This window comes from Psammomys obesus, unplaced genomic scaffold (genome assembly GCF_907164565.1).
Source record: "Psammomys obesus unplaced genomic scaffold, mPsaObe1.curated_primary_1811, whole genome shotgun sequence".
Lineage (NCBI taxonomy): Eukaryota > Metazoa > Chordata > Mammalia > Rodentia > Muridae > Psammomys > Psammomys obesus.
This window is the reverse complement of record NW_026596036.1, coordinates 409473-422961: the sequence shown is the minus strand read 5'-3', so window position 1 is coordinate 422961 and position 13489 is coordinate 409473. Positions and strand designations below refer to the sequence as shown.

Sequence of the window (13489 nt, the reverse complement as noted above, 5' to 3'; positions counted from 1 at the left end):
AGGTGGATCTGAGCTCCAGGCCAGCCTCGAACTCACAGAAAAACTTTCTTGAGAGATAGATAAGTAAATAGTGGAGAGGAGAGGGCTAGGGATGTGGCTCAGTTGGTAGAGTGCTTGCTTAGTATGCACAGAAGAAGCCATCAACCTCATCCTCGGCTGCACAGTGAGGCAGAGACTAGCCTGAGATACATGAGAACCTTTGTCCTTTGTTTTGTGACAAGGTCTCTACGTAGCTCTGGCTGTGCTGGAACTCACTATGTAGACCAAGCTGGCCTCAAACTAACAGAGCTCTGCCTCCCTCATGCTGGTTTAAAGGCTTGTACCACAATGCCAGGCAGAGAACCTTGTCTTTATTATTATTATTAATTAACTTTTATTTTATGTGCATTAGTGTTTTGCATGCATGTATATCTGAAGATCCTGAAGTTACAGACACTTGTGAGCTGCCATGTGGGTGCTGGGAATTGAGCCATCTTTCCATCTTTCCAAAGAACTGTGTCTATAAAAAGTATATATGCATGTGTATGTGGCATGAAATAAGTGTGTATTATTATTATCATCATCATTTTTTAAACTTTGTCTTTCCACAACATGGTAAAGTTCTGAATTTTTCTCTAAGACCTTGCTCTTCCTAAAGAATTGACTTTCTAGGAGTAAGGGTGTAACTTGGCAATAGAACACACGAGAGGCCCAGGGTTCAACGGCAGAAAACCACCCTAGCAATCACACACACACAAAAGAATGCTGAATTCTCCAGTTGTTGTTGGTTTTCGGTTTTTTGTTTTCAGTTTTTCTGTCCTATTTTGTTTGTTTGTTTGTTTTTTCTGTTTTGTTTTGTTTTCAAGACAGGATTTCTCTGTATCCCTGGCTGTCCTGGAACTCAGTTTGTAAACCAGGCTGGCCTTGAACTCAGAGATCCACCTGCTTCTTTCTCCCACATGGTGCGGTTGAAGGTGTGTGTGCTGCCTTTGTGCAGCATTTTTCCCCTTTATAAGATAATGTCAGCCGGTTGTGGTGGCACACACCTTGATCCCAACTCAGGCAGAGGCAGGCAGATCTCTGTGAATTCCAGGCCAGCCTGATTGACAGAGTCCAGGGCAGCCAAGTCTACACACAGAGAAACCCTGTCTCGAAAAACCAAAAATGATGTCACCAAACCTTCAGGCTAAAGGAATGTAATTGATTTTAAAAGATCAAAGCACAGTGTCTCAGACCAAGACTCAGACAGGCACAGTGGCACACCTGTGGATCAAGAATCTCAAGTCAGCCAGGCAGTGGTGATACAGACCTTTAACCCAGCACTCAGGGAGACAGAGGCAGGTGGATTTCTGTGACTTTGAGTCCAGCCTGTTTTACAGAGTGAGTTCCAGGCCAGTTAAGGCTACAAAGAGAGAAACCCTGTCTCAAAAAAACAAAAACAAACAATCTCATCGTTGCCTGTATAGGGGTTGATGACCAACCTGGACTATATGAGACTATCGAAAAAGAACAACCCAAAAAGAAAGAAAGCAACAAATAAAGAACCAGGTGTAGGGGGAGGGGGGAGTTGGAGAACTGTCATGGTGGTATTGGGGAGGGGATCTCAGGAGGATCACAAAAGTGGAAGGCTAGCGTGGACTACATGACACTACTGAGAAGAAAAACTAGATCCTTAGATCCCAGTCTTAGTAGTATTTCCAGGAATCAGGTTCTGTTTTCCTGCTACATGGATACTTCTGACAGAAGGCTCCCTGAAAGACACAGGTGAGTAAATGTATTCTTCACTCTGTTAAAAATAAAGAACAACTATTTGATTCTGGATGCCCCTACCAAAACAATGCAGGAAGCCGTCTTTAACAGATGGGAATCATGGGAAGTTAAGGAAAGAGAAACAGCTTCTTTGTTTTTAATTCCTGGCAAAGCTTTGTAAATAGATATGGAGCTTGTTTGAGCTTATGGAGGAAAGGAAAATGACTTGATTCTTCCATTCCTTTAACCTCCTTCATCCCCACTGGCCATAGATAATTAAACCAGAATGGCCTGCTAGTTAGTTGTCAGTTCTCATTATGGTAACAGCTGTCAGTGAGCTTTCTTTGACGCTAAGCCTGTCTCTCCACACTCTTTCAGGCTTTTTTCTATCCATCTTTCCTGTTCTACTTTTCTTGCTTTTCTGCTGTTTTCTTTTTTCTCTTCACAGCTAATTCATTTTTCTGGATGCCTTTGATTTTTTCTTGCTAGGACCCCGTCTTTGCTCTCAATTTCCACTGGATCATGTTCTTGGAAGTTGAGTTAATGTTAACATGATAGAATGAGTATATGTAAATGGAGCTTGCAAAACATTTAGTTCAGACAGAAGAAACAGAATGGGGGGTAAATGTGTGGATGGGAAGCAAGAGACAGCTACATTTCTCACTCATTCACTTAGTTCACGAGCATTTATCTACCTCCCAGTTCTTAGGTAAGAGGGTAAATGAGACATGACAGCACTTCCATGAGCCCATTCGAAGAGGATGAATTATTTAAACAGATTCTTTTATATGGTGGAAAGTACTGTGACAGATAAGAAAAATATGTTCTGTAGGATCCTAGAGATAACTAAGTCAAATCGAACACTAGAAATGGGACAAGACTATACAATAGCCATTCCTTTTTTTGTTGCTTTAATTTACTTTTCGTTATATGTACATTAGCGTTCTGCTTACATGTATGTCTGTGAGGGTGTCAGATGCCCTGGAACTAGAATCACAGACAGAGTAGGCTGGGCTTGTGGCTGAGGCCTATATTCTCAGCCCCTGGGGAATTGGAAAGAATTGCAAGCTCAAGATGTTCGTGGGTTACAGAGTAAGTTCAGAGCTAGCCTGGACAATTCAGTAAGGCTATGTAAGAACAGAAAAGAGCTGAGGACACTGATCACCTAAGACCCTGTCCCAAAACATGAGTGATGAGGCCATGTGAGGTCCTGGTCACTTCTGATGCTATAAAAAAGAAAAAGTTTGAGCAGGACTGAAACAACAAAATTACAACATTCAATCAAAGAACTAAATACATGCAAAGTTGGGTGGTAGTATGGGTGTTTAAGTAATTCACTACAGCCAGGCCTGGTGGCCCACACCTGCAATCCCAGAACTCGGGGAGGCAGGTGGATCTCTGTGAGCTCCGGGCTAGCTTGATCTACAAAGTGAGTCCAGGACAGTCATGGCTACACAGAGAAATCATGTCTCAAACAAAAAACAAAAACAAAAACAAAACAAAACACCACTATGTCACAAATCATTTTAGAACTTTGCATTATTACTGTGTACAATCACTTAGCAGTTTTATATTCATGATTCCACGGTTGCCTGGGCAGAATGTCTTGTCTATATTCTCTGTGGAGAAATCAGTACAGGAAGCATCAATTTAGGCTAGAAAATTCATGGCCTTTCAATTCTGGCACCTTGGATGGATGGGTGAAATGCTGCTTCCCCTCCCTTGTTTTTTTCTTTGCCATTTTTAATTCTTTAAATATTCCCCTCTTTTCACCTTAACACCCATGAAGACCCAGGATCCAGGAGAGCAAATATGAGGTGCAAATCTTAAGAGTCTCGGTTCTAGAACACAGGAAATATCACTCTTGCCACATTTTGTTTACTAAATCTAGGTGGAAACCAGTTCACACTCAAAAGGAAAAAATAAAATTAATAGGAAGAATTGAAAGGTCTTCCATCCCACCTAAGAATGTGAAGAACTGGAGACTCTGTGACCATCTGTGGAACCAACTCCCACAACACGGAGGCAAAGCGGAGTGTGAGAAGTGTAATGTCTGCTCATCATCAGGCTCACACTCTGATTTGCTCTGCTGCCCTGGAGATAGATCTCTAGCATTGTGCATACTAGGTACATGCTTTACCAATGAACTATACCCCCAACACCCTTTAAAAAAAAAAGCTTTGATTATTTAGGTCATATTTTATTAGTTTTAGTAATCAAACTACTGTAGACAAGACCTTACATGTAATATAGTCTTGTTACCTCTGTACAAGTGGAAAACAATAGTTTAACATTTCTAGAACAATAGGGTTGTTAATTTCTATACAACTGTATGCTGCCAACTTAATCCAGTAAACTGTGATATCTTCACTAAAATTGACAGAACAGCTAAAGCTCAAAAGTTCAAATTATAGCCAGGTGAGGTGGCACACGCCTTTAATTTCAGCATTTGGGGGGCAGAGGCAGGTGGATCTCTGTGAGTCTGAGGCCAGTCTGGGATATGTATTTCAAATCATATATATATGTGTGTGTATATAATTATTTAATCTTGGGCTGCATAGCCCAATGGTAGTCCATATAAATGTATATATATATATATATATATATATAAATGTATGTATAAAGTGTGTGTGTGTATTTCACACATTAAGGACCTTAAAAGAGCAGTGATTTCTGAGCTGGAGATACAGCTTACGGCAGAAACCTGCTCAGCATTCTTGAAGCCCAGGATTCAGCCCCCAGCATCATGAACATACACAAGAAAATAATGGAAATATTTTACTTTAGCTCTTGTTTCTGAGTAGGTTTGCTAGCCAGTCAGCCCCAGTGTTCTACTGGTCTCTGTCTTTCCAACACTGAGGTTACAACTGTCTAACCATGGGCTGGGGGAGATGGCTCAGTGGTAAGGAGCACGGTCTACTCTTACAGAATTGAACCCAGGTTCAGTTCCCAGCACCCACATTGCAGATCGCAACTGTAACTCCAGTTCACGAGGAAGACTCCGTCTTCTGGCCTCCAAGGGCCCTATGTGGTACATACATGCAGGCAAACACTCATACTCAAAAATACATCTTTTTCAAAATTAAGGTTAAAAAATTAGTAAATCTGTCACAACACACAGTTTGCCTTAAATTTCTGTGGGTTCTGGGAATCTCAGAATCTCAGACTTGCACTTCCCCAGTCCATGTACATTTTTAAAAAGTACTCCCTCCAGCTGCAAAAATGGTGTTTGTCTTAGAACATGCCTGACACCCCCGAACTCAGGATATCGAGGCAGGCGGATTGTGAGTTGGGGACTGGGAACAGCCACATGGTTAAACTCCATGTCTTCACACACATAAAAAGAAAAGAAAAGAATAATCTTTAATTTAGAAAATCTGGGTCTTGAAGGGCGCACATCTGTGCTATAGGGCTTGCTAGCACGTGCGTGACCCACAGTATACAGTCAACCAGACTAAGAATTTGTTCACTCCGATGCTGCCCATCTAGCTCTAACCCACACACTATCCATCCGCCAACCACCCACACGTGTTCTATTCCCGCTATTTCAACGTATGGTCTCTAATGACTTAAAGAATCAACATGGCCGCCCTGCCAGCTACCAACATGGCAACTACAGCTTCAGCGCTTCCGGAAGCGCGAGCGAGAACTACCGTGAGGATTGCATCCGCTGTTTCGCCAACACCTAAAGCTTGCGCTCGCGAAACCGGAAGTGGCCTTTCATCTTGGCTCTTCATCCGGCTGGCCTTCGGGCGTCCGCGTGAGAACTGGATGTATCGTCGTTCTAGGGGAGCGAGGTGTTAGTCCCCTGCGCCTGATTCGAGCCGAGTCCGCGCCGGGAACTAGGATGTCGGACACGTGGAGCTCTATCCAGGCCCATAAGAAACAACTGGACTCGCTTCGTGAGAGGCTGCAGCGGCGGCGGAAGCAGGACTCTGGGCATTTAGGTGAGGTGCGGGGCGGCCGGGGAGGGTCGGGGAGGGACGAGGGACCCCAGGAGAGAGAGACAGCCCAGGCTCTGCGCCCTATCCGGAGCGACCCATTTACCGCACTTCTCAGACGGTGGTAGCCCATCTTTCCCCCGAGTAGCTGAAACCTGTGCTCACCTGCAGGCAGCTTGCGGTACCTCTTTCTCCTGGGTGTGCTTTCCAAGCTTTCACCACACCAACTCGGAGCCCCACTCCCCTCCAATAGCCCACTCCAGTCCTGTTCATAGAGAACGTTGACTCTGTGATGCCTCGAAGTACTCTATTCTGAGAGTAAGCAAAAACCCTTTTTGTTGCTTCTGTGGGTCTTTATTCTACCTTAGTTGTAGCGTTTGCTTTGTCACTGTCACTTCTTTACACAGAATTTGGGTTAGATTACATTAAAAATGATGTTTCTAAAGCTTTAATTAGAAAATTGAAACCATGAAAAATGCTCACTAATTTAACATTTATTTTGGTCACGGACAGTTTTCCCAAAGTAAACTGACATGACAGAAAAACTACAAAATCAAGATATAATAAGAATTGCCAGACTGGGCGGTGGTGCACGCAGTATAAGTGGGAAAACGGTTAATATAAGACCTGATTTAAAAAGCATCTCAAAATCTCTCCGACAAGCTAGGCTTGGCATCACTTGCCTATAAACCTGGCAGGAGGCTGGAGAATTCTAGGTTAGCCTGGGCTAAGCACACCCTCTCTCAGACAAACAAGCCAGGTATGATGGCTCATGCCTGTATTCTCAGTACTTGGAAGGGTAAATCAGCAGAATTTCAGGATACCCTGGGCTACATAGTAGATTCAAGGCCAGCCTGAACTAAATAGAAAGGCCCTGTGAAAAACTAGACATCTACATGACAAAGTAGTCATAAACTTTGGTTTAAAACTTACCCATATTAGGACAGGCATGATGGCACATGCCTTCAATCCCAGCACTTGGGAGGCACAGGCAGGTGGATCTCTGGTCTTCGTAGTGAGTACCAGGACAGCCAGAGCTACGTGAAAAAAAAAAAAAAAAAAAGAACAAAAACAAGTAAAAAACTGATATTTGTATAGACTCTTATCAAACTGATTTTTTTTTTAGTGGAGGGGAGGGTTGTTATTGGGATTGTACCTAGGGTTTTTTACATGCTGAGCAAGCATTAATTTATATATTTGTTTGGTTTTTGTTTTGAGACCAGTTCTTACCATTAACTTTGGCTGGCCTGGAACTTGCTGTGTACACCAAGGTGGCCTCAAACTCAGAGGTCTGTCTGCCTCTGCCTTAGCACTGGGATTAAAGGCAATGTGCCACTATGCCCAGCTGCCTTTTTAACTTTATATTTTGAGACAGTCTTGCCAAACTAGGCTTAGGCCATGAACTGTTCCTTAGCACAAACATTCTGTGAACGTGGAACCCTGTTGCCTCAGCCTCCTGAGAAGCGAGGCTTCCACACCTGGCTTCCACAACATATATTAACCCCTTTGGCATACTTTGAATCAAGAAAATGTGTAACACTAAAATTATTTGATATATGAATTCCTGTTCAAAAGTACCTTGTCTTTCCTTGTTGCAGTGCTTTTATCATTATATTATCATTATATATCAGTATTTGCTTATTGAAAGTAATTTTTGGTACTTCAGATTTATAATTTGAATAAGAAAGTTTAGGATTTGCTCCTAATATTATGACTCTGTTTTAGTTTAAAATTTATTAGACTTGCAGGATATCTGAATTCCAAGAGTCTAGTAACCAGCATAGTCCTGCTAAATGCAGGTCTTTCTCTTATACTCTTCAAAGTATACTACATAGTAATTATTATTATTTTAATTTCTTGTATACTTTAAGCTAAGGCCAGTTATTCTAACTCATCCAAACTTTCAAAGTACTTCCATGACCTTTCCATGAGTACAGTTGGTGGAAATATGCTCAAACCTTCACTTGTTGACCAGGCTATTAGCCAAGTATTCCAAGGGCTTGCCTGGTGTTTGTTAAGTATGAAACATATTCTTGATGGCCAATAGCCATGATTCATTAAAAATTCAAAATCTATCGCTGGAAAAGATAATCAGATCCCAGTTTTGATAATTGAAAATATTCATTTTCAAATTTTAAATTAAAGTTTGGATTAATTGTATCATTTGAGAGAAGGAACAGGTGGCAGAGACCTGTAAATTTACCATGCTGCTTTACTTTCTTTGAAGCAGTGAGGGCAGAGAATTAGAAGACTTTTACCCGAAAAGAGAAAGGGTGAGTAGTTCTCAGTAAAACTGGGATTGTTTTGGCAAAACAGCAAATGCTAACATAACTCAAAGGTGATCTAGAGTTAATGCTGGTGAGAGAACTTGAAGTGAAAGGTGTGTATGCTAGGAATGTTGGGGAATTTGATCCCGAGGAATGAAAACTTTGCCCTTATTGACCCTTTTCACTGTATTTTTCTCACTTTTAGATTTAAGGAATCCAGAAGCAGCACTGTCCCCAACCTTCCGTAGCGATAGTCCAGTGCCCACCGCACCTACCTCTAGTGGCCCTAAGCCCACCACAACTTCGGTAGTTCCTGAATTAGCTACAGATCCTGAGTTAGAGAAGAAGTTGCTACACCACCTCTCAGATCTGACCTTAACTTTGCCCACTGATGCTGTATCCATCCGTCTTGCCATCTCTACGGTAATAACCTCATAAAATTGGAACTTATCACACATTTGCTGCTGTTCATGGCAGTGGCTTATGCTCTTCTTTCTCTAGCCAGATGCACCTGCCACTCAAGATGGAGTAGAAAGCCTTTTACAGAAATTTGCAGCCCAGGAGTTGATTGAGGTAAAGCGAGGTCTCCTACAAGATGATGCACATCCCACTCTTGTAACTTACGCTGACCACTCCAAGCTCTCTGCCATGATGGGTGCTGTGGCAGAAAAGAAGGGCCTTGGAGAAGTAGCAGGGACCATCACAGGGCAGAAACGGCGCGCCGAACAGGACTCAACTACAGTGGCTACTTTTGCCAGCTCTTTAGCATCTGGTCTGACCTCTTCAATATCAGAACCAGCTAAGGAGCCAGCTAAGAAATCAAGGAAGCATGCTGCGTCAGATGTTGATCTGGAGATAGAAAGTCTTTTGAACCAACAGTCTACTAAAGAACAACAGAGCAAGAAGGTAGGGGTCATATGGAGCCCACATTGTGCTCGGAATTAGTTTTATTACTGTTTGGACAAGGAGTATCTCTTAGAATTAAGACAGACCAGTGGTTCTCAACTGGGATGATTTTCCTCTACCTTCACCCCATCCCAGATGTTTGGCAGTGTCCAGCTGCATTGTTATCACAGCATGGGAGAGTCTTGTTGGCACTGAATAGATACAGCAACTGGAAGGTAGCGGTCAAAGTTTTTGCTAAACATGCTACAATGCATAGTAGGACCCCTAGCTCCCCTCTTCCCCAATAAAACTGTCTAGTCCAAAAACATCAATAGCGCCATTATGAGGAAGTCCTTATTTACAGAATCTGGAAGAATCCTCAAAAGAGGATTCAGAGAAAAAGAGAAATTTCAAGTAAATACAGGGAGATGAATGGAGAATACTAAATGATACTCACTTGGACCACATTATGGAAACTGATGAAATTATCAGTACAATTGTTCTGATTTGAACTACATTGAATTCTCATATGTTCATAACTTTGAGCTTACTTTTAAAAAGTTAGTTTGGTCATTGATGAGGATAAGCAGTATTCTCCCTTACAGAATTATTGAGCACACTGAGCTAAACAACAAAATACTAGCACTGTGCCTTTCTTAGTACCCAGGCAATACAAGTTAGCTTTTTTGAGGGTAAATTATGCTCTTAGGGATATAAGGTCAGCTTACTTAGTTGTAGAAACCATACTCTTTGTATTTGAATTCCATTCTAAATGCTTGTGAGGACTGAACCCATTTCAACTCTCCTACATTGTTAGTTCATTTCTCATTACCAGACATTAATGTGAGGAGGCAGTTTAAGGGTTATAATGTATCTACAAACCCTTAAAACCAAGGCTACTTCTGTCACAGGTCAGTCAGGAGATCCTAGAGCTATTAAATACCACAACAGCCAAGGAACAGTCCATTGTTGAAAAGTTTCGGTCTCGAGGTCGGGCCCAGGTGCAAGAATTTTGTGACTATGGGACCAAGGAAGAGTGCATGAAAGCCAGTGATGCTGACCGGCCCTGTCGCAAGCTGCACTTCAGGTCTCTTGGGAGGGAAAAAGGTGGGAGGGTTTCCAAGAAGTAATTCCTTTTCAGTGTATTCTGCCTGTTTGGGGTGGCAGTTGTATGAGAAAGAAGACAGGCTCAAAAAAAAGGAAGGTTCTCTACTCAGTCATCTGTGTCCCTGAGCAGTAATGAAAGTTAAAGTCTGAAGCTGGGTACAGAAGCACACACCTATAATCCCAGCACTCAGGGAGGCAGAGGCAGGCAGATCTGTGAGTTCGAGGTCAGCCTGGTCTACAAAGTGAGTCCAGGACAGCCGAGGTTACACAGAGAAACCCTGTATCAAAAAAAAAAAAAAAAAAAAAGTCTAGGAGAAACTAGGGACCTGCACTTAGGCAGTGTTTTATTTGGATGTAACAAGCCAAGGTCCTTCCTGGAGTAAATTCTTTCGTATAGTAAGGGAAGTAAGTCCACATTTTGTTGTTTTTGAGACAGGGTTTCGTAGCTCAGGCCAGCCATGCTCAAGGATGATCTTTCTGATCTTCTGGCTCTGCTTACCAGTGCTGTGGGATTATAAGCCTAAGCTACTGCACCCAGATCAAGTCTTTATTCAAGAGAAAGACTAAAGCTCTTTAGCACTGGGGAGACTGTTGCATTTGAATTGTATGATCTCCTTCTAAGTACCATCTTGATTCTGATTCCCCCCTTTTTTGTCTTCCCAGACGAATTATCAATAAGCACACTGATGAGTCTCTAGGTGACTGCTCTTTCCTTAACACGTGTTTCCACATGGATACCTGCAAATATGTTCACTATGAAATTGATGCATGCATGGATTCTGAGGGTCCTGGCAGCAAGGAACATACGCCAAGCCAGGAGCTTGCTCTTACACAGAGTGTTGGGGGTGACTCCAGTGCAGATCGACTCTTTCCACCTCAGGTAACTACATTTCCGGACAGCCTTGGAAAACCTATTTCCAGCTGTAAACCTAAACTGAGTGGAGTATCCATACATCTTGAAAAATAGAGAATAATATAGCAACCTGGCTTACTGATGGGAATGGAATGGGATAGGAACACTTGAGTTAGAGGGTTTGGAACCATCAATCTGTGAAAGAAGGAAAGATGACCAAATACTACCTCATGCAGTGGATCTGTTGTGATATCCGCTACCTGGACGTCAGTATCTTGGGCAAATTTGCAGTTGTGATGGCTGACCCACCTTGGGATATTCACATGGAGCTACCATATGGGACCTTAACAGATGATGAGATGCGCAGGCTCAATATACCAGTACTGCAGGATGATGGCTTTCTTTTCCTCTGGGTCACAGGCAGGTAATAAAATCCAGATATGTAGGTATGGGTGAATACAGTATAGAATGAAAAGTGGGTGGGGAATAAAATCCTGGGTTTTCTTAGGCATTAGATGTCTCTAATTTAGGATGTCTAATAAATATGTCTCTAATTTAGGATATCTTCCCCTTCTGTGAGGCTTGATTGTAGCACACATACTTGGGACTCTTGATTTCAGAAAAATAAGGTCATTCAGATGAGATGCTGTTTCTTTCCATTCTACTCTGATGCCCCAGTGCTATTTTCCATGTAAATGTTTCTAATATATGAGATATTCTAATGGGAAAAATATAAAAAGATGGGCAGATAGGTTCTTAACCCTTACATCTTTTTAGGGCTATGGAATTGGGCAGAGAGTGTCTGAACCTCTGGGGGTAAGTAGAAACTGTGTTGCCTTCTTTTGAGAGAAGTGTAACTTGATTTTTAAGAGCTGCATGTTCCCTTCTCAGTACCCCTGCCAACCTTTGCCTTTGTGTGTGTTTAGCTCTGAAGCTGGTTAAAGCTCTAGTTCTCTCTTATGCTCCAGTTATGAACGGGTGGATGAAATTATCTGGGTGAAGACAAATCAGTTGCAGCGCATCATTAGGACAGGGCGAACAGGCCACTGGTTGAACCATGGGAAGGAACACTGCTTGGTGAGTGTCCCTTACCAATAGGTCCAACTTAGGAGGAGCTGTTTCAAAGTTTGGAAACTGGTTTCATAAAGTAACAGTGTTCTCTGGATTGAGCAGGTTGGTGTCAAAGGAAACCCCCAAGGCTTCAACCAGGGTCTGGATTGCGATGTGATTGTAGCTGAGGTATGTGTCCCCCAGGCATCTAAAGCTTTCATATTTTCAGTACAATTACTCCTGTCAGGTATAGTCTCCAATTTCTTTCTCATTTGGATATCATAGACAGGGCTAGAATTCCAGTCTTGTTAAAATTTTATTTTATTTCATATGCATCGGTATTTTGCCTGGATTTGTGTCTGTGTGAGGGTTGGATCCCTTGGAACTGGAGTTAAAGACAGTTGTGAGTTGTCATGTGGGTGCTGGGAATCGAACCCAGGTCCCCTGGAAGAGCAACTGTAACTGCTGAGCCATCTCTGCAGTACCATAATCTTGAATAAGTAGCTTGAGTTTTTGTTTTCTAGGTTCGTTCTACCAGTCATAAACCAGATGAAATATATGGCATGATTGAGAGATTGTCCCCTGGCACCCGCAAGATTGAGTTATTTGGACGACCACACAACGTGCAACCCAACTGGTAACATTACTAGAGAACAGGCCAGCCCCTAAGAACAAAACTTTATAATCAAACACAGAAGTCAATGACTTGTATATATTTCTGGTAGTCCACAAATGGGCTTTAAAGAACTCAGATGGCTTAAGTTTATGTTTAGGTCATTTTACTGGAATCGACAACATTTAGGTTATCCAAGGATTATTTACTGGCAATGACTACGAATGAAATAGGCCTGGCTAACATCAGTTACTAATCCTTAGATATACAGATCCAGCAGGATCCTTTGCAAGCTTAAGGTCTGCCTAGGCCATATAATGAATTTAATTCAGTGAAATTTAATATAGTGAATTTAATTTGTCTCTAAAAGGGGTGGGGTGGTACAGCTGCATGTTACAGCATATATATAAGACCTCTAGCTTCAGCCCTCAGTACCATTACCACCAAAGAAAGAAAGAAAGTCCAGCCAGTTTTAATATCTGCATCTGTACCAGTAGTAACACGGCCAAATAATTTGTTAAGCTGTTTATGAAAAACTGACATGGGCTGGGCATAGTGGAGCACACCTTTAGCCCCAGAACTTGGAAGGCAGGGGTAGACAGATCTGTGTGAGTTGAAAGTTAGCCAGTCTACATAGAGAGTTCCAGGACAGGCAGGGCAAGTGAGACCCTGAGCCTAAAGAAACCTGGCATGACCATCTGATGACAGGAGGTACCAGAAAATAGAGTGTGTAAATATTTTAACAGTAGGCTTACCTCTTCTTTTCCCCTTGTTTTAGGATTACTCTTGGAAATCAACTGGATGGGATACACCTACTAGACCCAGATGTGGTTGCCCGGTTTAAGCAAAGGTATCCGGATGGTATCATCTCTAAACCTAAGAACTTGTAGAAGCACTTCCTTATAAAGCTAAGCATTCAGAGCAATGGCTCTATTGGCCACACCTTAAGAGGAGTGTTACTATTTCGATACTGTCCTCCACCCCGTATTTAAATAAACGTTTGTATTATAATTGGGATTTCTGAGGTGAAATTCTGGCTTTGACA

At 42.2% G+C, this 13489-nt stretch overlaps 1 protein-coding gene across 1 annotated transcript; it reads left to right on the top strand.

Annotated features, from left to right (window-relative positions):
- The first annotated feature begins 5451 nt into the window (after positions 1-5451).
- Positions 5452-13455, top strand: Mettl3 (methyltransferase 3, N6-adenosine-methyltransferase complex catalytic subunit). Its single transcript, XM_055621687.1, has 11 exons — positions 5452-5675; positions 8142-8359; positions 8438-8842; positions 9733-9908; positions 10592-10808; positions 11018-11205; positions 11559-11597; positions 11750-11858; positions 11955-12020; positions 12356-12468; positions 13223-13455. The coding sequence occupies exons 1-11, from the start codon at positions 5576-5578 to the stop codon at positions 13332-13334; spliced, it is 1743 nt and encodes a 580-aa protein (XP_055477662.1). The 5' UTR covers positions 5452-5575; the 3' UTR covers positions 13335-13455.
- The last annotated feature ends 34 nt before the right edge of the window (positions 13456-13489 follow it).